The following is a 25,681-nucleotide window of genomic DNA, read 5'->3' as shown; positions in this document are numbered from 1 at the left end:
TACAAGCCCCTTTCTCTTTAGCCATTTGTAAGAGGTCAAACTCCAAAATATCTCCCACCTTCTGAAATGCTAATCTTGAAAGCATCAGACAGACAGATAAGAGTACACTGTTCAAGAAGTCACTACCGCTTCACCTGGCAAATGCAAGTACTTCAGAGACAATAGATAAACCTACCCCAGACTGGACTTAGTGTAGTTCAAACAATTCACTGTTGTCCTGTGATGGTTTACTTTTTAATTATTTTTGTTAACTGGGTAGGTGGGCTGGTACAACTACCCTTTTCAGCAAGAAAATGGGAACACAGGCAAATAAAAATTTTATCTACTGAATCACTTTGCCACAATATAGGACTCGAGACAAAACCGATAAAGATTGGTAAAAAATATAACAGTCATACACAAAAGAGCAGGAATTGTACAGTTTTGCAAAAGCATACTCTCTCTTTCTATATATATATATATATATATATATATATATACATATATATATATATGGGTCTACTTCTTTTTGTTGAAAACACATATGGTCGAATGTCACTTTCCTCAGCACACTTGACTGAAACTCATTTCGTCGAAAGTTATATATGGCCTTTTCCACACTGTAGTGCAATCCTGGAGTTAGAACATAAGGAGGGTTGTGGTGGGCACAGCCCCCAACACTGGGTGGTGTGGGGGGTGTAAATTGTCTTCTGAAAAGAGTTATTTATTGGACTTGTAAGTAACCATGTCAATGGTTTAAAGCACTTAAAATAGGTAGGGGGGCTACGCCACCCACACCCCCAATGTGGGGGGGGTGTGCCACCAACACCCCCCTTACTTTATATTCTAACTCCAGGATTGCACTACAGTGGGGAAAAGACCATATATAACTTTTGAGGAAATGAATTTCAGTCAAATGAGTTTTCAGTGACGTGAGCTTTCAGTGAAGTGTGCTGAGGAAAGTGACTTTCGACCAAATGTGTTTTCGATGAAAAGAAGTAGACCCATTTATATCTATACATATATATATATATATATATATATATATATATATAAAAACACACACATATATATATATACATATATACACACACATGTATATGTATATATATATACACACACACACACACACACACACACACACACACACACACAAAGTGGATATAAAAAGTTTACACACCCCTGTTAAAATGCCAGTTTTTTTGTGATAATAAAATGAGACCACAATAAATAATTTCAAAACTTTTCCCACCTCTAATGTGACCTACAACTTGTAGAATTCAATTGGAAAAAAAAAAACTGTTCTGGGAAAAATATAAAAAATAAAAAATGTACAATACGCTGGTTGCATAAGTGTGCACACCCTTAAACTAATACTTTGTTGAAGCACCTTTTGATTTAATTACAACATTCAGTCTTCTTGGTACACACCTGCCATCAATTAAAGAGACTCTGATTAACCCAAAATAAAGTTAAGCTACTTTCCTGACATTTACTCAGTTGCCTGCTACAGCAAAAGCCATGGTTCACAGAGAGCTTATAAAGCATCAAAGGATCTCATTGTTGAAGGGTATCAGTCAGGAGAAGGGTACAAAAAAATTTCCACAGCTTTGGATATACTCTGGAACACAGTGAAGACAGTCATCAAAAAGTGGAGAAAATATGGAACAGTGACGTTGCAAAGAACTGCATGTCCCACCAAAATTTATGAAAAGACAAGATGAAAACTGGTCAGGGAGGCTGCCAAGAAACCTACAGCAACAATGAAGGAGCTGCAGGAATTTCTGGCAAGTACTAGTTGTGTACTACATGTGACAACTATCTTCCGTATTCTCTATGTCTGGACTATGGGGTAGGGTTGCAAGACGGAAGCCTTTTCTTACACAGAAAAACACCCTGGCCTGGCTAAAATTTGCAAAATAATACATCAAGTCTCCCAAAAGCATGTGGGAAAATGTGTTATGGTCTGATGAGACCAAGGCTGAAGTTTTTGGCCATAATTCCGAAAGGTAAGTTTGGGGCAAAAACACCACTTTGCATCCACAAAAGAACACCATCCCCACGGTGAAGCATGGTGGTGGTAGTATTATGCTTTGGGGTTGCTTGTCTTCAGCTAAAACTGGGGCTTTATTAAAGGTGGAGGGAATTATGAACAGTTCCAAATACCAGTCACATTTGGCCCAAAACCTTCAGGCATCAGCTAGAAAGCTGAAGATGAAAAGGAATTTCACTTTCAACATGACAATGATCCCAAGCATACATCCAAATCAACAAAATAATGGCTTCACCAAAAGAAAATTAAAGTTTTGGAATGGCCTGCTACAGCCCAGACCTAAATCCAATACAAAATCTGTGAGGTGACCTGAAGAGGGCTGTGTGCAAGAGATGCCCTCACAATCTGACAGATTTGAAGCACTTTTGCAAGGAAGAGTGGACAAATATTGCCAAGTCAAGATGTGCCATGCAGATAGACTCCTACCCAAGAAGACTGAATGCTGTAATTAAATCAAAACGTGCTTCAACAAAGTATTAGTTTAAGGGTGTTCACACATGCAACCAGCGTATTAACACTACACACACACACACACACACACACACACACACACACACACACACACACACACACACACACACACACACACACACATAGCATGATTGTTAGAAATACATGGTGGCTTTTATAATACACATATCATTTTAGTTGCTTTCTTCAATTTTTCAGGCAATATATGAACATATTTACAAATTTGTGACTTTGAGATATATACCTTTAGAATTTTGCAGTCTCCTTGGTAGATTGAGTTTTGATGAAATATTCATGGCTAATAAACAAAGATGGTCCTGGGACCACTGTTGTTTGGCATCTACTTCTCTAAAGTACAGGCCAACACTAAGGGACTCTGGCTAACAAAGTTTACAGATGACTGCAAACTGGGAGCCATTACTTGAATCCCCAAATGATGTGGATATTCTACAAAAGGGCCTTACAGAAACAAAGGCTTGGTGCCAGAACCATGTGCTCAAGCTTAATGCCAAGAAATGTATAGTTATCCCCTTTGGGAAAAAACATGTACCCATGAATTTCCACATAGGTGGTAATACACTAAACACTGAAAGTGTGATGAGAGACTTAGGGACACAGGTGGACAGTGGTCTCACCTTCGATAACCACATTGCCATGACAGTCAGGAAATCCATCTATGTGGCACACCTCATCACTAAGGGCTTTCCATCCAGAAAAAAAGGAGGTCATTGTCCCACTGTACTCATCCCTCATTAGAACCATTATAGAGTACAATGCCCTGTTTAACATACAAGGCCATGTCAAACCCTGAGCTGTTGGACATGCTCCACTTAAAGAAATCCCAATCCCTCAGAGCCACACACTCCAGGGATCTAAACCTTGTCATCACAATAAACAAAACATGCTGGAGGGATAGGTTCCTGACCCAGAGACTCCCCATACATGTCAAGCAGAGCGCCTCCTTGGCCCTCTTCAAAAGGAACCTTGACGATTGGATGGGAGATAGGAAATTCACCCCGGGGATCACGTCAGTCACCCTGCTAGACAGGGATCTGTGGAAGTAAATAGTGTGGGAAGAAATATCCAGGGAATTGTTATGGCTAGGCTTGTATAGGCCCTAGGGCTGATAGCCTAGTACCAACCTATGAGGCAGAGTGGCTACCTCAGAGTTTTACTGTTCTTCTAATTACTCTTAAATTTTATCATCTTAACTACTCTGAATGTTCCTGTTTCTGTACAAATTGATCTTTATGTACCTAATATTTTAAGGCAATCATGCTGTGTTTATACTTACAATTAGTCTGTGAAGGGTCTATATTAGAACACCAAACTTTCAAAATTTCGAGTGTTCTAATATCGAACCATTTTCAGCGAACACTGAAAATATCGAAGAAACAGAAAAACAAATTTTTTCCTAGGGGAAGAATTCGGTTGTCCATTTCTGTTGCTTCAGTATTTTCAGCTATGTGGTGAAAAGTTACGGGTCAGGTTCAGGTAAGTGTGCGATTGTGTGGACGTGAGGGTTAGGGTGGGGTAGGTGAGTTAGGGTTAGGGCGAGGGTCAGGTAAGTGTGTGATTGTGTGGATGTGAGGGGTAGGTGAGTTAGGGGTAGGGCGTGGGTGAGGTCACTGTGCGAAAGTGACGAACCTTAGGGTTAGGTTTTGGGTTAAAGTAAGTGGATAGTTAGTGGTGCATGTATAGTTTAGTGTAGGGTTAGGTGCAAGAGTTTAGGTGTATGTGTGTGGATTGCTGTTTGTTTGGTGTGCTTGTGTTGTGTGTATGTGTTAGAGAAAAAATTTGCTGTTCTGTATGTTTGATGTTTTAAATTTTCGATTAATAGGGTTCGGTATTAGAACACTCAAAATTTTGAAAGTTCAGTGTTCTAATATAGACCCATCTGTGAATATTTCCTACCTGTAGTTGTTTATCTACTATGAATTTTACTACTTGACGTTGTCATATATGTGTACTTGCCAAGCTGGTTTGGGCTATGGCTGAAAAGGGACTTTGGACAAGTTCACCTACACAGTCAAATGTTAAATAAATAATTCTTCACCTGTGATGGGGATGCAAATACCCAATAAATACTACTACCCAAGTTTTATAATGTTTTCATGTCAAAACCATGTTCTGCTTCACAAAAACGTTTGTCTTCCTTGGTCACTTTGCATACCTCACTTAAAAAAAATAATATTTATTAAAGATCATGTGCAACCATTTTTTGCACATACCTGCAGTCTTTTACTTTCTTCCTGGATGGCAGGATGGATTCCTGCTCTGCAAATCCAATTTACTGGATATTCTTTTGTTTCATTTTACTATTTCCTGCTCTCAAACTTTGGCTCTCCACAGACTTACGAGGTCAGTACTTCTGGTCTTTGCATCACACACTTGTCAATTTGGTGACGTGAAGTTGGAGCTTTCCTGCAGTTCTTGCACCAGAAGACTGGATATATTTTCTCTGTCTTTTTGAGGGGTTTTTTTGTAAATAAGAAAATAACATCTTTGTGCTGCACAATGGCTGATTGCAATATAACCCGCATTTGCGCTTGTTTCCCGCCCTTCATATAACTAGTCTAGTCCAGTTACAGATTTGCTGTATCCAGGACTGTTGATAAGCTCCTGAGTGGTGCCAAAGTCTGCTCTTCAATTTTTCCCTTAGATCTGTTCGTTCTCTCCTCTCCTGCACTTTTACTAGCTTATTAGTTTAGCACTTTAACAGACTTCTTGTAACAATTATTGTAGCACACAAAAGTGCTACCAGCACTAAGCATTCTACAAGAAAACAGCTAAAGTACTTATTAATGCCCACCCCTTCAGGCATGTCTAAAGGTTAGTTCCCTGTGCTTTCTCCTATTAACCTGGTGCACTTGGGCATCCTGAGGCAATGTAGCAACTGCCTCATGTACACTGACAACCCTCCCCTCTTACCTCCCAACACTCAGACTTGTGAGAGATGCACTTATATATCCAAATTGGAAGCCACACACTCTCCAGCCAAGACCAGAATAGCTGGTCAAGAGGAGAAGATCAACATTTGCACCACACCACATGGAACACATAGCTCTCCAGAACACACACCAGCACTGCCTTCACATAAAAACACAAACCACACACCCACCTTTGCAGAGGCTCTCAGTAAAAATCTACCCAAACAGCAGAGACCTCCAAGGCAGAAATGCACTCGACCACCACAACACAACACTATTCATGAGACACATAACTCTCCTAAACAGCGTGTCACTCAACCAAAGCCCCTAACTCAAAACAGCATGCCCAACACACTAGTCATAGGCGACTCGATGGTGAGGCACAATGATGTCCCACTCACTAGGCTGAATAAGGAAAAAGTAACAGTCAGCTGCCTGTTAGGCACCAGGATCTGCCACATAACGCACGCACTCAGGTCCCTCAACAACAGGTACAAATATGACTCTCTCATTGTACACGTGGGTGTGAATGACCTGAGAAGTACCTCTCTGGACTACATGTAAAGAGACATGGAGGAGCGTTCGGATTATGTAGCCCAGGCGGGCATGACCCTAGCCCTCAGCAGCATCATACCATCTCCCACAATTATACCACAGTACAAGCAGAAAATGACTGATTTCAACAATTGGCTAAGTTTCTGGTGCCATTCTAAGGGGATCCATATCTGTCTGCCTGGGATGACATGACTGACAGACCTCGATGCTTTGCCAGAGATGGCCTGCATCTGTCACCCCTGGGCTTCTGGATACTGGCCAAGGCTCTTGCCAACCCTATAGTGCCTTTTTTAGGCAGTGTTCCAAAGACCAAATTACCACCATAACAGCTACAAACAAATGCAATCTGAGAGTCATGATGCTCAATGCTAGAAGTCTAAATCTCAAAATGCACTCGGTCGAAGCACTCCTTAAAATGCAGAACATCGACATTTGTGCTGCAACAGAGACCTGGCTCAAGGCAGCAGAAAGCACCCCTGCACTACTAGGCTACAACTCATTCCACACCTTTCGGCCCCAGATCTTGGACCGAAGCTCCAAAGGTGGTGGTGTTTCCATATTCATAAAGGATGTGCACACCTCCAGACTGGTAGCCCAACATAACGCATCTGAGATACTTCAGGTGCAGCTAACATTGGGTAAGACAGCGATTCAGGTCATAGCCTGCTATAGGTCGCCAACTATGTCCCAAGATTCACACTTCATGTTCCTAAGCACTCTGGAAAATATTACGGTCCAACCTAACATTCTCATACTGGGCGACTTCAACTACCCCTCCATTAACTGGGAAAACTACTCATGTAACAATACACTTGCCCAATGCTTTCTGGAATTCATTAATTCCAATGCCCTGGACCAGCTCGTTCTTACCCCCACTAGAGGTAACAATATCCTTGACCTGGTCATTACTAACATGGGAGACCGTGGCTATACACCAATAGTAAACTCCTCCCTGGTTAGATCCGACCACAAACTAATCACCTGGGAATTCCACATCCCCCCACACACACACACACACACACACACACACACACAAAGGTAACCACCATGAAAAACATTTCCAAAGCTAACTTTGGGCTCCTAAAAACAGAGGTGGCTAACTTCCTGGCACCCATGCAAATGAAGAGCAGTTGCATGACCGCTGAATCATACACCAATGCACTGTATGAACACATACACAAAGGCATGGATCTCACCATACCCAATAGAAACAAGACGCTCTCCTCAAAAAAAAAAAGGAATCCAATCTGGTGGTCCCCTGCCATAAACATACTCTACAACAGAAGGAGGAAACTGATGCAGAATAAGGTGAAGTCCCAAGACTGGAAAAACTCCCTTATCAGCCTCAACAAAAGGTTGAGATCCCTCATAAAATCCTCTAAAGCTAGCTATGAAAACAGAATTGCAGCAGATAGTAAAGACAACCACAAGGCCTTCTATAGTTATGTAAAGAATCTCCACGGCAATACCCAGATTTGCTCTGAGCTACTGCACAATGGTACCTCCTACTCCGAGCCAACAGATATTGCCAATATACTGGCTGATAGATTCAGTGCTAACTCTACCCCTCTCCCTCCCCCAAAGGACCAATCACAATACCAGTAGATTGCCAGGCACCCAGTATTACTGCTGCATAGGTTAAAACAGCACTGTCCAAGGCCAAGAATACAGCTTCTATGGGACCTGACAATATTCCTGGCTGTGTTCTACATGAGCTACAGAGTGAACTGGCACCTCACCTGTGTGCCCTGTTCAATCACAGCCTCACCTCAGGCTTTGTCCTCACCAAATGGCGCACAGCTACAGTCATCCATCTCCACAAAGGAGGAGTGACTACAGACCCCAGGAATTATCGCCCCATTAGCCTGATGAGTCTGATATGCAAAGCTATGGAACGCATCATCATGGACCTAATAAACAAGGATATAGGGAATCTCCAAACTCTGGATCCTACACAGTTTGGTTTTGTGAAGGGTGGCTCATGCCTGCTCAACTTGGTCAACTTCTTTGAGTCAGTCACCAGAGCTGTAGATGAAGGCAAGGTTGTTCATACAGCCTACCTTGATCTGGCCAGGGCCTTTGATACCATTCTCCACTCAGGAATCATACAAAAACTCACTAAGCTAGGCATCAACCATTACATCACTAGGTGGGTTGCAAACTGTCTCACAGATCAAACCCACAGTGTGAAAGTAGCTGACTCCAAGTCAGACTGCCGACCAGTCACGAGTGGAGTCCCACAGGGTTTGGTCCTGGGTCCTCTCCTGTTTGGTATCTACTTCTCTGAAGTCCAGGCCTACACGAAGGGACTCTAGTTGACAAAGTTCGCAGACAACTGCAAGTTGGGAGCTATTATTAACTCCCCAAGTGATGTTGATATCCTACAGAAACGCCTCAATGAGACCAACAACTGGTGTGAGAACCATGGCCTTAAGCTCAGTATCAAAAAATGTGTTGTCATCCCTCTTGGGAAAAACCTGGTTCAGTTGAATTACCACATTGATGGTAGTCCACTGAACACAGAAGGCGTTATAAGAGATCTGGGAACACAGGTTGACAGCAACCTCTCTTTTGACCACCATGTTGCCACTGTGGTCAGAAAGTTCTTCTATGTGGCACATCTCATTACTAAGGGTTTTGCATCCAGGAAGAAAGAGGTCATTGTCTCCCTCTACTCTTCCCTCATTAGGCCAATCATTGAGTACAATGCCTCATTTGGCATGTACCTCACTAGACACCTGCAACAACTGGAGAGGCCACAAAAGTACCTCACAAAGAGGGTTCTAGGCCTTAAACACGTATCCTATATGGACAAACTCAAAAACCTCCAACTATACTCTGTCTCATATTGCCTATTTAGAGGCGATCTCTGCTTGACTTACAAAGCCATGTCTGATCCAGCTCTGTTAGAAATGCTACATCTAAAGAAATCCCAATCCCTCTGCACCACAGGCTCCAGAGACCTCAACCTCATTACAACAATCAACAAAATATGCTGGAGAGACAGGTTCATAACCCAGAGACTGCCCATGCTATGGAATAGACTTCCCATACATGTCAAGCAAAGCACCTCACTGACCCTCTTCAAGAGATATCTTGATGAGTGGATGGGAAATAAAAAATTCACCCCAGGGATCACTCTAGTGGCTTTACTCCACAGAGGCACTAGGAACTAAGGTCGGGTGGCATGGTGCCAGGGTAATCCTATGGGCTAGGCTTCTTAAGGCTCCAGGACCATTAGCCTAGTACATGCCTATGAACCTATATGTTTATTAATGGAACAGGTTTTGCATTAGCATGGATTTTCTGGGCATAATGAACTACAAAATATGAAACTCTAATACATTGCATTAGTGTCCAACTACTATCCTCAGTGATTTACTAGAAAATCCAAAATTTTACGAGGGATGGACAGGGTAAAGTATGATGCAAAAACACGGGCATTCTGCAAAAAATCCTGGACAAATAAAAGGCAGGATTCAGTGATATTTGGCAAAATCAGAGACAATTAAGAGTTATAGACCTTGTGCACATATCATGCTCTTGTGTGACAGTGAAAAAGAAGCAGCCTTCACATAAATGGAATGCAGAGTGCATAGGGGTTTGAAGACCAGATTAACCAACCTTGTGTAACTAACCTTAAAATTGAAAATTGACAAAAAAATACAAGTAAAATTGCACCAGGTTGAAATCTTCTCCCTATACATCTTTCACCCTCTTGCTGACTCAGTAATGGACTCTGCTGACCCCTACATGATGTCAGCAACAAAGGAGAACGTCCGGCAGAGTAATCTATAAGGGTGAAGCGTGCTATGGTTATGGAGGGCATCTTTTGAAAAAGATCTTCCTTAAAAAGAAAAGTTAGAATGCAAACTTAAATGACAGAGAAACAGCCAAGGTAAGCAACTACTGAGGAAATGCATTTTGAGAACAGATTGGCTGCGTTGATTTTTGTCAGTCTGCATGTGATATTTAATGTTAAAGAAGTGGTGAGAGTGTCACAGAAATTAGGCACAATCTGTGGTATTTAACTCTTCTGTTGCCTGGATATGTGAGGTGTAGGGCACAATTTGGAGAGAAGACTGGAGGCAAGGAGAGACTTTGGGAAGGATAAGGATTATAAGGCAGGAGTAGTGTGTGGGACAAAGGTTTTTTGTAACATCACACTGTCTTATGATAAGAGGTCAGGAAGGATTGCCTACATGCTTAATGACGATTTATAAGGAAGTCGACAGGAAGGATGACTTAGAGCAGAGATTTAATAATAGGAGATCCAATTACACATAGTTCAGGATGCAAGACAGTTATGGGAAAGAAATCCAGACTGGCTGGAATTTACCTAGTAACTGACCAAACTGGGAGGTGGAATAAAGAAGGGTACGATAACTTGATCACAGAGTGTCTTTTGATTAGAATGCATCCAATTTATCAATTATGTAATTAGTTTTGCTTTAGTGACAGTGAAATTAATGATTGGACTATATTCTAAAATGTTCTAGTGAAGTATTAAAAGTTATAAACAGAGAATGCTCAAGATTAGAATGCTGTGTATCCTATGGAGGCTGCATAAATTAAAATGTAATGAAACTGGGAAGACTACATCTATATGAAGATTATGTTGATTAGGACTCAATGAATAAGACTCCCTGTTGTTTCTAAGCTATATGATGGTGATAATAATAATAATAAACAGCAAAATGCAGCCTATACAGCCACACTAGTTACATATTCTAATGCTGAGATTATTATATCTTGGAGAAAAGGCAATGCTTGGATTAATCTCATTGGTCCCTCATTTTCAAACATTCAGTCTTGCTACACTTATACTAGGACTAATACTTACAAGTCTGAGAATTATTTAAAACTGTTACCAAAGGGTACAGTGCTTCAGGTAAAGACGACTGTATTATATTTGTAACTGGGAAAATTTTAATGGATTTTACCACAATGGTCTGTGCGCCCAGTGGCTCTACCTGGTTAACAAATGATTATTATCACTAAAGAAGATTTAAAAAAATGTATATATATATATATATATATATATATATATATATATATATATATATATATATAGACACACACACACACACATATACATATTCTACACCACTTGTGTTGTAAGGGCACACCAGTACCACCCCCTCTCCCAATCATTCTATAACACATTTCTAACGAATGCACCAAGGACTTGAAACATTCTGTTTGAGGTGAAGACCTAATGTACATGAATGGCTACAAAGGGTCTTAGGAGCGAAACCTTTCCAGATGTCGCAACTCTTGATATAGTGCTCTTGACATAGGCAGAAGATGCAAATAGTGCTGAAGTCTCTATAGAGTACCCTTCTTCTACAGTCACGTCTTTTTTTTTTAAGATATAAGGAAAAGATAAATCACAAGGCCAAATTTAGAAGAATAGGAAAAACTTTTCCCAACTGCGTACTTATCTTAAGCCTGAGATCTGCAGCTCTACTGGATGAGGAGGAAGGTACTATTTGCCTTCTGATACCCAGGCATCTGCATGCATGAAATGTGTCAAGAAAGTTCTGAAAATGGCAACAATATACACTCATCTTATAACTCCATGCCCTGGCGTGTTTATGGTCAGTCATACACCAGATAAGGGGAAGGAACATGATCTTTTGAAGACAATCTGTCTAGCAACAGAGTTCCAGATGTAATGGGTGCTGCAACAGTGATGTAATGAAGAACATACAGTATGACCAGCTGTTAAAGCAGCACTGTAGATACCCACATCATCTACGAACAACCTGAACAGCTGATAACCCATAGTAGAAGTAGTGGGTTTTTTTTGGGAGGGGGAATCATGTGTGTCCTGGACTAGTACAGCTGCTCCAGCTAAAATGCTCTCTTTCACACTCGATCTATTGTCCACTGAAATATGCAATATTTACAAGAAAGTAAGATCTAACAGCCACAGCAGGTATAAAAGCAAAGTGCATATCAAATGCTACCATGACAAAAAGATATAATGTACTGGAACAATTATTTACCAAAATTAGATCATTTAAACTGCAAATGATAAAATTATTTACTTCTTGTTAAACAAAACACTAACTAATACAAATGAACAGCCTAGTGATGCCTCCATGTGTTTCTAAAGTTGCATTCTACTTACACTTCTAAGCATCAAATATTGTACATTTATATACACATTACTAATTCCAAAACCAAGCTGCATAGAAGCTATTAAAAATTTCATCTTAAAAATTAAATGCTGAGCAGCACAACTGAACTGACCTCTGTCTAGTGAAGCTAACAAGATGTTAATTGTTATTCATGTGCTACTTTATTTATATTGTCATAATGTCCTTATTTCTCTAAATATCTCAAGAATCAGATGACTCAGACAGAAATGCTTATCCTCATATGAAAGCTTGGCAAACAAAATGCTGCTGAAAAGTAGGCGTGTAGATTCAGTGGTTACTGAGATACTGTAAATTGTTAAACTATTCCAAAATTAACATTCACTGTGTTTATTTTGAATTATAAAATCCAGATTAATACAGCTAATTAATGCTACAATTATAAAGACATGTTTGTGTTGAACAGTTTGCCATTTACACTGCTTCAGCAACCCTTATGGTTTCAGAGACATGACAACTTGTTTGAACAATGAGGACTTAAAACTTGACTTTGACAAAAAGAGATGCAACTATTGGAAGTTACAGTAAAAATTTCCAGATCTCCATTAGGGGGAACAAGTTAAAATGGAAATAAATGGAGCAATTACACAGGTAAAAGGGCAGTGAATGCAGTCTCTGTGACAAACCCTTCTTTGCTTACAGTAATTTGCCAAAAGAAAAATCCTAAATCTTACAGTAGAAGGAAAAGGACAGAAAAATATCAAGGTTTATGAGGAAAATCAACTGAAACTACTGGTAGCTTTTTTTTTCTGGCAGAAATGGATACTCACCATATGTTACATTCTAAGGGGATGTCTGCATTACCTGCAGCATGAATAGTATTCCTTTCCATTCTCCTCAAATCATCCTTTAGGACAAACACACCAGCAGCAGCAGCCACCATCCCTTCCACTTCTGGACAACAGAGGTCTTTAAGCTAACTGCTGTATGAAGGTAACACATCAATCCAATTTCACTAATGACAAAGTTACCGTACATTATTCTAGTCATCTGGGTCCCTGAATGTGGAGAGACTAGCAGATTACAGAGTCTTTAAACCTACAACATCCTGCTCCTCCTGAGTTCAGTAAGTAGACTAACCACCTTAGTAATATCTTATTTACATACAGCTAGCCTGCCCAACCACCCACATACTAGGTCTCTAAATCAAAGGTACAGCCTACAGCAGAAATTTACTGATTAGTACCGTCTCAGCAGATGAATCCTAATCTCTCACATAACAAAGGAAAACAATACACCATTATATTACAGAAAGATTAATCAAAAAAATGCTCAAAACTTTCTAAGGACAAAAAAAAAAGAAAAAGAAAACAAAAGCAGTAATGTATTTCCTTCAAATAATGTACTATATATCTTTAAAAATTATAGCCTTACCTGTGTAAATATAATCTAAAATCAGCTTAAATGTGTCAGCTGACACACCTTCAATCCGTACTACATCCTTGGAAGCTTCAAGCATTCCACCAGTGAACAAAGCAGCAAAGTAAGGACTGCTAGAAGCAAGGACCAGCCTGTGGACACAAAACATCTCCTCTTCAAGCTGCAGCTGTACGTCACAAAGTTCACACTGAATTCTCATCTTGTTCATCTGAGCCAGAACACCTTGAGCATGCTTATCTGAGAAGTACGGGACACAGGTTGCTTTGGTATTCCCTGTAGAAGCCATTGCAGTTTATTGGTTTATAACTTTCAAAGATGATTTGAACAGAAAAACTCTTAAATATTGGAAAATCCTTTCTAAAACTGAAAAAGAAAGAAGAGAAAACATCTATGTTTCATGAACAAATTAGCTGCACATCTGAACAGAGTTTTCAGTTTTCACAAATGACAAAAAAATTGCTTCATCTGATATGAATGTAGAAATCTTAAGGTAAAAGGCTACAGTGCACAAAAACTCTACATATGAATTCTATCAAATGAGGACAATCACTTGTATAAAGTTTTTTTCATTTCATGAAGAACCTTATTCTACCAGAGAACTTACCAATGTTTCTGCAGGATGAGTCAACCTCTTTCTTGGACTGTTTTAATGCTCGTTGCCTTGGATCACAAACAATGAGCTTAACAAGATAAAATACATGCAGAATTCTGCAGTCCGGTTCCTTACCAGGGGCCTAGAGGTAAAGCCATAGTTCATCTAGTCTCTTTCCTCTGCAGTGACTTCCAGTCAGGCATGTAATAACCTTTAGAGCTTTAGCAATGGTGTTAAAGGCTCTATGTGACCAGGGTTTGATCTATTTAAAGAAGGTTTTGGTGTGCCACCTGCAATTTTGTGAATTTGCTCATCTGCTTCAGGACTGCAGAGATCCCCAGGTTTCGGTTCAAGAAGTAATGAGCTCCAGCAGCACAGTGAGGTAGTTAAGACACAAGCCAAAATGTGTACTAAAGGACCTGCTTTACCAGACTATACTGAAAAGACCGACAACAGCAAATAACCAGGGTGGCCAAAAGGTCAGATAGCAAGTGTAGGAGAGGGTAAAACTTTGTGACAGTGGTTTACTCATCTTCTGGGGGGGGGGGGGGGTCAAATCAGCACCATTACTAAAAGTGGAGATTGATAAAACTGTAGGACTAATATAAAAAATAGAGTTAGCTGACAGAAATTCAGGAATGGAGCTGGGTAAATGGAGGGCCGCCCAAAGCAGCTGGGATGAGCTCCCTCTACAGGATTCTCTTTCTGGAGAGCAGATGGGGCTTGAGTCACTATGGTGATGGCAGTGAATCCTAGCAGTGTGAGGGCTGTCACTGCTGAGTAAGGCACTGACTGGGATAAGAGTGTTCTCTGGGATGGGGAAAAGAAATGAAAAGAAAAGAAAGAAAATGATGGTGGGACTGTGCTAAACTACAAGTCTCCCACCTCTGCAGAATACCTGCCGGAATCCTGGCTGGATAGTGAAATACACACAGGGCTCTTACACTGCCTGTAGGGTAACACTCTCAAAAAGGGGAAGTTCCTGCCTTGGGAATAGGGTTGGCTGCAGCACACTGGGTAATGCCAAAGCACTGGCTATGTATCACAGACAAGAAATTCCAGGGGAACAGGAGAACTCCAGTACTTGACTATCACTGATGTTGTCATAGCTCCAGGATGGTATTCACAGAGACTGAGCTCCTTGTGACAGAAACTTAAAGTATAATAACTAAAAAAATAAAAAAGGGAACTCAGGAGCCCAAATGCAGAAGTGGGGCATCAAGGTGTCTTACACTAGATATACCCTTTGCTAGAGATTAGATGCTCCTGCAACTATCTCAAAACTGCTATGATCTCAGATCTACCTTAACCAGGATTTTTTAATTTATTAGCTTATGACTTACTCATACCCTCTTTGTTATCATACATGTCACTCCCCTTCAATGTAAAAAAAAAAAAAATAAAACAATTTGAAGCATGACAAAGCATCAACTACTTTCCATGGAAGACAGAGCACATCCACAGGAGTTCCAATCCCACAGTTCAAAAAGTCTCTCTATAACCAGCTCCAATAGAGTGGAGGGATAAAGCACTGACTATGACCCAGGCAGCCCACATCCAATTAGCAACTCAGGCATCTGACAGAGCTTGCCATAAAAGACTGAAGGGAGGGCCACTGCCTGCTCACCCATTCTGGGAGAAGGAAGATGGCTCTGGCTTACCAGTTAGGTAACACAGCGAGATCACTAGGTGTTGCATCTATGCAACTGGGAGCACATGGTACCAATGTGTATTTGCACACAACCAAGCATGAGAAGCCACACTGCCTAAGCCAAAGGCAGCAGAACTCAAAGAGAAGCCACAAGGGATGAGGTGCTCAACAAGTCAAAGGCAGGTATCTCCTTAGTACCCAGAAGCTGACACAAAACATCTCCTCTTCAAGCTGCAGCTGTACGTCACAAAGTTCACACTGAATTCTCATCTTGTTCATCTGAGCCAAAACACCTTGAGCATGCTTATCTGAGAAGTACGGGACACAGGTTGCTTTGGTATTCCCTGCAGAAGCCACTGACTTACTCATACCCTCTTTGTTATCATACATGTCACTCCCCTTCAATGTAAAAAAAAATAAAACAATTTGAAGCATGACAAAGCATCAACTATCTCTACCACCTGACTCTCACCATGGGAAAAAGACTGGACCAAATATGCTACCCAGGCAGGAAGAAATGGGTGATAGAGTTCTTGCCTATCCTGAGGATTCCCACCTCTCATCCATAACAGATGAGCTGACTGGGTGCAAGGAGCCATAGGGACAGAACTGCAGAATGAAAAATAAATAATAAGTCTCCTTACAGAAGTCCCTGGTATTCTCTAGTAAACACTGAACTACAGACACTGCTGAACAGAATCTGTCCAGATCAGACCACTACAGAAAAGTAATGAGCACAGCCAACTGGTTCCCTTGTTTTTTCCACAGAGCTGAAAATCCATCATATATGGACCACTACCTTCCAGCTAAAAGACTAACTCATTTTGCAATTTCTTATCTCTATTTAACTCTCAAAAAAAAGAAACTAGATTAAACAGCAATAGAGATGGTAAAGCAGGAGTACAAGTCTAAAGTGAGTGAATGTTGAAAGGCATGGAAACTAAAGACTTACTAGAAATGGACTTAGGGTAGTGCATATAATTAGGTTTTCAGAAATACAAACATCAGGACATACTTGTGTTGTACAGGAGACAGGTTAAGTAGGGGATGAAATTGTGAGACAAAAAGTAAGACAGCTAACAAAATTAAGTGACTGCATAAATAAGAATGACAGGTAGTGGGTTCCATGGTATGTCACAAGAGCACTGTTCCAAAGTACAGGCTTCAGTATGAAGAATGCATTTCTGCCAGTGGTGAGCTTACAACAGAGACTTGAAAGAAAAATTAACAGTTATTCTGTGCTATACCTTTTCATTGTCTGCTCGTGAATCATAATCAAATTAAGACTGCAGTGAACTCTTTCTTGTATATTTCAAAACTGAGTTACGTACAGTATTACAGCTTCCCTGCAGTTGCTTGAGGTGAACTGCTCGAGTGCCAGTAGCATGTAGAGAAAAAAAGATGAAAGGCATAATGCTGAATGCTGTTTTCCATAAGAAATTATTGGCTGCATAGTTTCTAAATGTGTGCCGGCAATGACTCATTTGTTTTGGGAGATCTCTATATTTTGAGTTGGTACACATATACATGTTGTGGGTGCACCTTGCTTAAAGTATAGCCAAACAAAAAATAATAAAAAAAAGTTTTAAAATGAAACTGGCACACAACATGAACAGTGATGGACACATTTGGTGTTTAATCCTGCCAATAATTCATCGGCATACTGTTAACTTGCTGACATTCAGAATGAAGTTCATACACCCTTTATTACTCCAATACTATTCTACTTTCCTCAGGTTGCCTCTCTGTATAATTCAGTTTGCACCTGGGGACTTTACCTTTTAAAGCAATTGGTTTTACTTGGGCCTTAAATCCCTGACATCTGCTCATTAGTAGGTCTATAAACATTTCTGGAATGGTCATTTCCTGCAGGACCCCAAACAGAAAGTCCCATTCAGCAAAACTGAATGCCCTTTTCAGCATCTAGACTGCATACTGCTACCAATTTCCATGTTCTTTGCACATCTTGTGTTACCATCGGTGTTTGCATTCTGTTGCAAATGTTTTTCCCTCTATGAAACCATAATGGCCTCTATATATCTCTAGTACTGTTTTCACTAGTCCGTTGGTCATTACAGTCAAATATCTTGCAGTCATGACTTAGTTTTGTTTAAGTCCAACTTACCTGTAACAGTAAATGTTCGAATTTCTCACTGTCTCAGTAACATTTTGGGTTATCTGTCAAGGTAACTCAATGCTGGCCAGCTTTCTAAAGCTCCAACTCCCTTACTTCTCTCATCTTATTACAGTCGATTGTCTGAGCATATCTTGGCAGGGAAGCCTTCAGCCATGACAGAAAGTGAGTGTTCAGGCTTTTTCGCTTCCACAAAGAAAGAGCAGAAAGTACATGCAGTCAGAATCATCAAGCAAGAGTAAATTTGCAGCCAGTCCCAATACCATAAAAACCCAAATCAAAGAAGATGAAACCCACCACAACTATGCATAATCTGGGAGATGGAGGGTGGGTGTTGCCACTGAGGCAGTGTAGAACTTAAACATCTATTGCTACAGGTAAGTAGGACTTGCACAACTGTACTACGTTCATCATTCCTACTGCCTCAGTGTCATTTTGAGTAGATTCCCAAAGCATACCATACTGGGAGGTAAAAGGATAAGGATCTAGGAGTCTCTGACAGAATCGTGCTAGCAAAGTCTGCTCTGCACTTTAATAAAGAATCCAGTTTGTAGTGCTTTGTGAAGGTATAAACAGAGGATAAAGCTGCTGCCTCAGGAATGCTTCTAGACTCCACCCCTTTCTAATATGCCATTGAAGAAGATACGGCCCTAGTCAAGTGAACTTGAACCTTGCCTGGAAGAGATTTACCATGGTGGGAGTAACAGAAAATAATAGAGGACAACCATCGTACAACAGTGCTTAGAGAGAGGTTGACTTTTCTGAGCTCCCGTATAGGAGACAAAACAACTGTTCAGCATTCTTTAAGGGCATCTGAGCTGCCTCTGCACATCCACAGTATATAGAATCTTTTCTCACTTGTTTTTGGATCAGGATAGAACACTGGGAGAGTGATGGCTTGATTCAAGGTAAATTCAGAAACAACTTTAGGCATGAATGATGGATTAGTGCATGACACAACCATGTCCCTGTGTAAAATCAGACAGGATACACCCACCATGGCAGCTTGCAGCACAGATTTGCGTTGCAGATGTTACAGCAATGAGTAAAACAGTCTTCCATGTAATGAACCCATAATCAGCCAAACAGGCAGGTTCAAAAGGAGGTAAGGTCAATTTTTTGAGAATAAGTTGAGATCCCAAGACGGTGGAAGAAGAATTTGTTTTTGAAGGGGATCTCACATGCAACATTCCTTTCATAAATTGTTTGACCATAAAAAGAGACAAAAGAGGGGACTCCATGGGAAGACAAGTTGATATGGCTACAAGATGCATTTAGATAGAGGCATATAACAAACTAAGTCTATTTAGCTCACACAGACATTTCAAAACCAGAGGGATCAAAACCCTTTCAAGACCACTGTTAATGGCTAGACATCACCTAGGAATCTTCTTCCAAGTGTAGACATAAGATTTCTAGTTGCAGGTTTTCTTACCTCCTACCTGCACATCCTCATGGACCAAGTACCTAAAAGGTATCAAAATGGAATCATCGAGGTTGTCAGTTGCAATTGCTCTTATTTGGGGTGTACTATTCATCCCTGATGTTATGTGAGCAGATTCAGTCTGTGAGGAAGCTTGTAGTAATTGTCCTTGAGACCAACTCTCCTGAGCCAAAAGGGTGTCACCACAGTGATATTTGGCAATTCTTTCTGAATCTTCAGAAGTACCTTGGGAATCACACAAAAAGGTTTGAAATGCATACAGAACCATGGGAATGATACACAATCTGTCTTCCAAGCATGGATGCAAGTATTTCTTTAACAGAATGTTTTTCAGTTGTCTGTTTTGAAAGGAGGTGAACAGATCTACTGAAGGTATTCCCACATCTGGATCAAGTCCTGGAAGACCACTACATGGAGCTTCCACTCATGAGGGTCTAGCCAGGATCTGCTAAGTCTGTCTGCCATTATGTTTTGCTCTGATGGAATGTATGAGGCCTGAAGTGTCATTGACTACTACAGTGCCGATTTCCTGGCAATCACTGCCAACCAGCAAAGAGGGTATGAGCTTGTACCCACTTGTTTGATCAGGACCACATCATGGTAGTGTTGTCTGTGATCACTAGAAGAGGACCAGGGGTCAATAAGTAATGAAGAACTTGTAAGGCATGAACCACTGCCAACACCTCTTTTACATTTATGTGCTTTGACTTGTCCCGAGGACCCCACAAGCCATGCACTTGCACTCCTATGGCTACTGCTCCCTGTACAAAAATCTGAAGAATCCATCTGGACCGATTGAACTGGGATCTGAAGAGAGAAAGGGAGTCCTTGATTCAATGACAATTGATCCCTCCATCAGTGCTGTTCCCACTTCACAAATCCTAGTACCAGTACTACTATCTGGAGATCCAAAAGATGAAGGTGCTGGATCCAAACATTTTTCAAGTAATACTGAATTCTTCTCATGAGTAGTCTGGCTACTGGTATAATGAGGATCGTTGATGCCATGAGGCCCAGACGTTTGGGGAACTTTCTTGCCACTGCCACATCTAAAAGACAGAAATCCAAGGAAATGCCATTATAAGTCAGAACTTTGTCTTGTGGTAGGATGACCCTTCTTTTACTGTCTGTCCAACACCTAGGGCAAACAATTTGTTGAGAGTGTGTGAGGAAGTACTTTTGAAGGTTCAATGTGTAGCCGAGGTGAGAAAGGAAGAATTGCGACTTTGCCTAAGCACTTCAAGCACCTTGATACAGAAGCCGCAAAAATCAGCAAGTTTTTTAAATAAGGAAAAATTTGGATGCCTAGGGTTCTGCAATAGGCAACCATCAGTGCTGGACACTTTGTAAACACTCAAGGTGCAGCAGATAACCCAAATGGTAATGCAGAAAACTGCAAGACACAGCAAATCTCAAAATGTTCATGTAATTAGGAGCAACAGATGATAAATGTCCTTAAGATCTAGAGTCACCATAAAACAGTAGTCTGGAAGCAGAACTAGGACTAACTGTAAGGTGAGCAATTTGAATTTTGGGAATTTTACAAACGTATTTAGGAAGGACAAACCTAGGACAGGTCTCCAGGAGAGCTCCTATTTTGGTACCAAAAAGATTCTAGAATAAAATCCTTTGCCTTCGTGTGTCACAGGCAGTGGTACCATGACCCCCACTTCTACTATGTAATGGAACACTGGAGGAAATAGCTTTGTCTGGTAAGGGTGGGGGGATTCTTCTGAAAGAAGGATTTTCTATCTACTGCCAAGTATAACTTCTCCAAATTATTCTCAGAACCCATTTCTCTGAGACTAACTGCAGCAAGGGTGCAGAGAGAAGAGACACTCTTGAGGCAAGGAGGAAGAAGGAAGGGTTCGGGAGGAGGGGTGCTCTGTGACTCGGCATAGTCATTCCTTTGCAGGAAGTGGATCATTTTTGGAAAGGAACTTTTCTTGTTTTTTGAAGGATTATCCTCCTGGGATTTCCTTTTGGATCTCTGACTTTGGTTTGGCTGAGATTGTTTGTTTTTTCAGCCTGTAGAAGGAAGATGCCTTGTCTGGGGAGCACTTGAGTACATGAAGCATCCTACACACCCCATGCATTAATTTACCTCTATCATCCCACTGTTTGAGAATCTGTTTACAGAGGGCTAAAAAAAAAAAAAAAACAATTCAGAACTTAAAGGTCACTTAAAATTTCAGTTTTTAAATCTAAAGCGAAGTTTTGATTATGTAAACAAGCATACTGTCCTAATACAAAAGAAGAAGCAGCATTTCTCAAGACTGTACCTGCACATTCAAGCATATCTCAAAAACAGAGTCAAACTTGAAACAATTTCATTCATATATGACGTTTACTCTACAGGAAAGGATACAGCAACATCATCCAAACTGTACGCACACTGTAAAATAAATAGCTTTGATAATTTAACATCCTAAAGGCCAGATTACTAGAAAGAGACCTCCTTTTGTCCTGAAGATCTGACCATTTCCCCTCTTTATCAGGGGGAGTGTTGGATTACATGTAGCCAATGACTTTTTATTTGAGCAGGCAGCTGGGGAGACTGTAGCTGGGTCAATAGTCAAATAAGAAACAGAGACTTGTCATATTCAGATTCCCTATATTTTCTCTGAGCCGTTTTAAGACTGTTGGAATAAATACTGGTGTCCTGCAGTCTGTTTTATAAATATCTTCCAAGGCTAGTAAGAGAGAGAGAGAGAGAGAGTGTGTGTGTGTGTGTGTGTGTGTGTGTGTGTGTGTGTGTGTGTGTGTGTGTGTGTGTGTGTGTGTGTGTGTGTGTAGGGGAAGCCCTTGCTCTCTATAACATTACATACCTTACCCATCTCTGGGGTAATTCCCAGTTGTTTCCATGCAACAATATCACTAAGTCTTGCAATCATCTGATGAAAAGTGAACACTTGTTTGGACATAAGTTCAGTTCACCTTCCAGAGAATCAGAGTTACTGGACTTGGTGTCAACTAGGAAATCACCATTGTCTTCATTAGATTCCTCATCACTCTCTGAAACAAGAGAAAGGTGCCTGGCCAATCTAGCACTACAGCTATTTATGGGAACACAATCACCAGACTTAACAGACTGTATAAAACTCTTAACCAAGGAAGCCACATCTGCCTTATAAACAGCTGACTGTCAGTGGTATGATGAAGCTTCTGTTTCTTTTTCTTGTGAACTTCACTACTACATAAAACATCTGGGAACAAAGTACTGTGTCTAGCAATGGGTCTCTTACCCCTGGAGTACTCCTGCACCTATAGGATTTGGTTCTCCCATAACTGCACCAGGTACTGGGAACAGCTCAGAGGATGTATTTAACCCCCACTCCATAGTGGTTTGCAAAGCTATGCTAGAGGTAGACAGTGCAAAGCGTATGTTGTGTGCAAGTCGAGTAGTGGCCCCACCAGAATCACTAACAGTAGGCTGAGGCATATTTTCATTTTATTTTTTTAATTTTTAGGTGCAAACAGATTTCATGGGGTACCAGAGTTAGGATCCATCAAGTCAGGGGAGGGAACACCAGCCAGAATAATAAAATGATAGTACTGAATAATGGATCACAACAAGCACTTACAGTTTTTAGTAATAAGTATGTCCCCACACAGATAAACTCTGCCAAACTACTATACTATCACAAAAAGCAGTCTGAAACGCTTTCAGAATTCTTTTACAGCTGACAGAAATTAAAGAATTTCTAGTACACAAAGTCAAAACACCAAAGCAACCACTGTTAAAAAGTATTTCCATACACTTAAACATTATTTCATGGCAGTTTAACATGGTTGAACAGCAATTTAAACTACATTTACTTGCCAGAGAGAGTAAAATTTCCACAGTACATTAAAATAACTTCACTTGCAGTACAGTCACTATCCTATGTTAAAAGCACACAGATACATATACATAAATAATGGGCCAGATTCAATAAAGCCTAGACTAAGTGCACACAATATGTATTCAAGAATATTCATATCACATTTTTTGCAATTTCTAGTCACTCAGAAAGATTACACTAAGTGTACATGTAGTCTACACTTCGTGGTAACCTTTATGAATCCCTGTCAATATTTAAAGTTGCAAGAATATCAGTAGAAAAAACAAAACTAGAAGGAAGAAGGTGTGAGTTATGTCTGTGTTGTCTGTTCACTCAGAATGGTGTACAATTAGTGTAGGCATTATTGAATCTCAGTGAATATGTAAATGTTGAAAAAATCCAAATTCTGCAATATTTTGCTGTCAAATGATGAAAATAAAGCGCCTCAAAAACAATATAAGTAAGCATTTTTCAAAGAGAGAAGCCAAATAAACACTAGTACAAACAGTAATTCCCACAGGAATTATTGTAAACACTGACAGAAATAAAATACTTTTAAAATAAATATAGAAAAAGAGAATAATACATCTAATAATAAAATGAGAGGAAGAGGGTCCCCAAATGGGGCTTTATCTGAGTTGTTGTTGTGTCTTTCGGCTTTTCCCGGTTAGGGGTCGCCACTGTGGAACTCCGGTCCGCTAATGATTGGTAGTTGATTTTTACATGCCAAGTTACCAGCCCTGACTCACAACCTTCAACAAAGGTACGCCCATTCACGCATGTCTCCACACAGAAGACACTCTAGCTGAGAATCGAACCGGACAGCATCTTACTGTGAGGCGACAATGCTACCGCAGCACCAAAGCTGGAAAAATGAGCACTGGATCTTGTGAAGAATCACAGGACTTGATTCTTTGGATGGCAGAAAATGTGATAGCATACCTTTGGATATGCTCAGCCAATTAACCATCACAAGAATAGAGAGGGAGGAGAGTCTGAGCTTTTGAAACTTATTTATTTATTTATTTATTTATTTATTTACATTTGTTGACCGGGAGAGTCTGACTGGACACAGGTCCGTTTTCAACGGAGGCCCGGGGAGAAAAGCTCCACATTAAGTATTTTTTATTTATTTATTTATTTTACATTTTATTTTATTTTACATTTGTTGACCGGGCTAGTCTAGCTGGACATATATCCGTTTACAGTAGAGGCCCGGGGAGAAAAGCTCCAGTACAGGTAAAATTACAGTAATGTATAAGAATAAAAGCAAAAAATTATAACAATAATAAAAAGTTTTTTTCTACATAGATTTCTAAATGGTACAAGAGAGGAAAAGCAATAACATTTGAAAAACTTATCAGTCATCTACTACAAGAGAGGATAGCAAAAACATTTAAAAGCATTATAAGTCATGTTCTACAAATAACATAATAAGAAGTAAATACTAAGGATAAAATAATCTAAGGCATAACTTAAGATTCAACTCTCATCTCCAGAAGGCATCAGGTAGGGGCTCAGAGAGGGGACAAAAATTTAGTTGTATTGAGAATATCTTTCAGTCGGGATTGGTACAGGGACATAGCCAATGTGAAGTAAGATGTTCTTTGATTTGTCTTTTGAACAGAGAGGTAGACTCAAGAATAGTTATATTATGAGGGAGTTGATTCCATTGTTTACCAATGGAATTAGAAAATAATGCATCCCCAGCTTTATTATATGATTTAGTTATGGATACTAGGAACTTATTTGTAGAACGAAGTGTGGTTAGGTTCTTGTATGGAGAAATAAGGTTTGCTAGGCTGAGTATTTTCGGGGAAATGAAGAGTTTTGTGAATGATGAGTAATTGTTGGTACAATAGGTGGTTCTTTAGTTCTAGCCAGTTTAGTTGTTTAAGGTTGTGACAGTGGTGAGTTCTGAGGGGTGTAGCATTAATGAATCTAGCTATACTGTTATAACAGGTAGAGAGTTTGTTGATGTTATTTTTAGAAAGTGTGGTAAATATAGCTGAAGCATAAGAAAGGGTGGAAAGCAGGTGGGTCTGTGCAATGGTTTTTTTAGCTGCTGGGTTAAGGAAGGATTTAATTCTATAGAGTGTCCCAATTTTTTTATTTACAGCTTTAAAAGAAGTGTTAATTTGTTCCTCAAAGTTCAGATGGTTATCAATGGTTACACCTAATAGTCGAGTGGTATTGTCAGGGTTAATACAGGTGGCATTATTAGAGGAGATAGTGAAGAAAGGTGTAGGAGATTTATTAGTAAAGAGAAGTAGCTTTGTTTTTTTGGGGTTAAGGAGGAGGCAGTGCTGCATAAACCATATTTCAACATTATGGAAGGTTGTTTGGGTGATGGACTGGAGAGAGGGAACATCTGTAGCTGAGCAGATCAGTGTTGAGTCATCTGCATATTGGATGCAGGTCGCTTGTGGCACATTCAAATAAAGGTCATTGATAAATAATGAGAAAAGAAGGGGTCCAAGGATAGATCCTTGTGGAACTCCAAT

General features: G+C 40.2%; 1 protein-coding gene across 1 annotated transcript in view; it reads right to left on the bottom strand.

The window, feature by feature from the left end:
• LOC122813548 (intracisternal A particle-promoted polypeptide) overlaps positions 1 to 25,681 on the bottom strand; it is a 618,994-nt gene that overhangs the window by 536,461 nt on the left and 56,852 nt on the right. The window contains exon 2 of the mRNA XM_044085929.1: positions 13,527 to 13,895. Within this exon, the coding sequence (XP_043941864.1) occupies positions 13,527 to 13,818 (292 nt within the window). The 5' untranslated portion in view covers positions 13,819 to 13,895. The remainder of the gene's footprint in view (positions 1 to 13,526; positions 13,896 to 25,681) is intronic.

This window comes from Protopterus annectens, chromosome 10.part0, assembly GCF_019279795.1.
Source record: "Protopterus annectens isolate FY-2018-M chromosome 10.part0, PAN1.0, whole genome shotgun sequence".
Taxonomy (NCBI): Eukaryota; Metazoa; Chordata; order Ceratodontiformes; family Protopteridae; genus Protopterus; species Protopterus annectens.
Note: the sequence above shows the minus strand (reverse complement) of the source record. Positions and strands in the feature narration are given on the sequence as shown.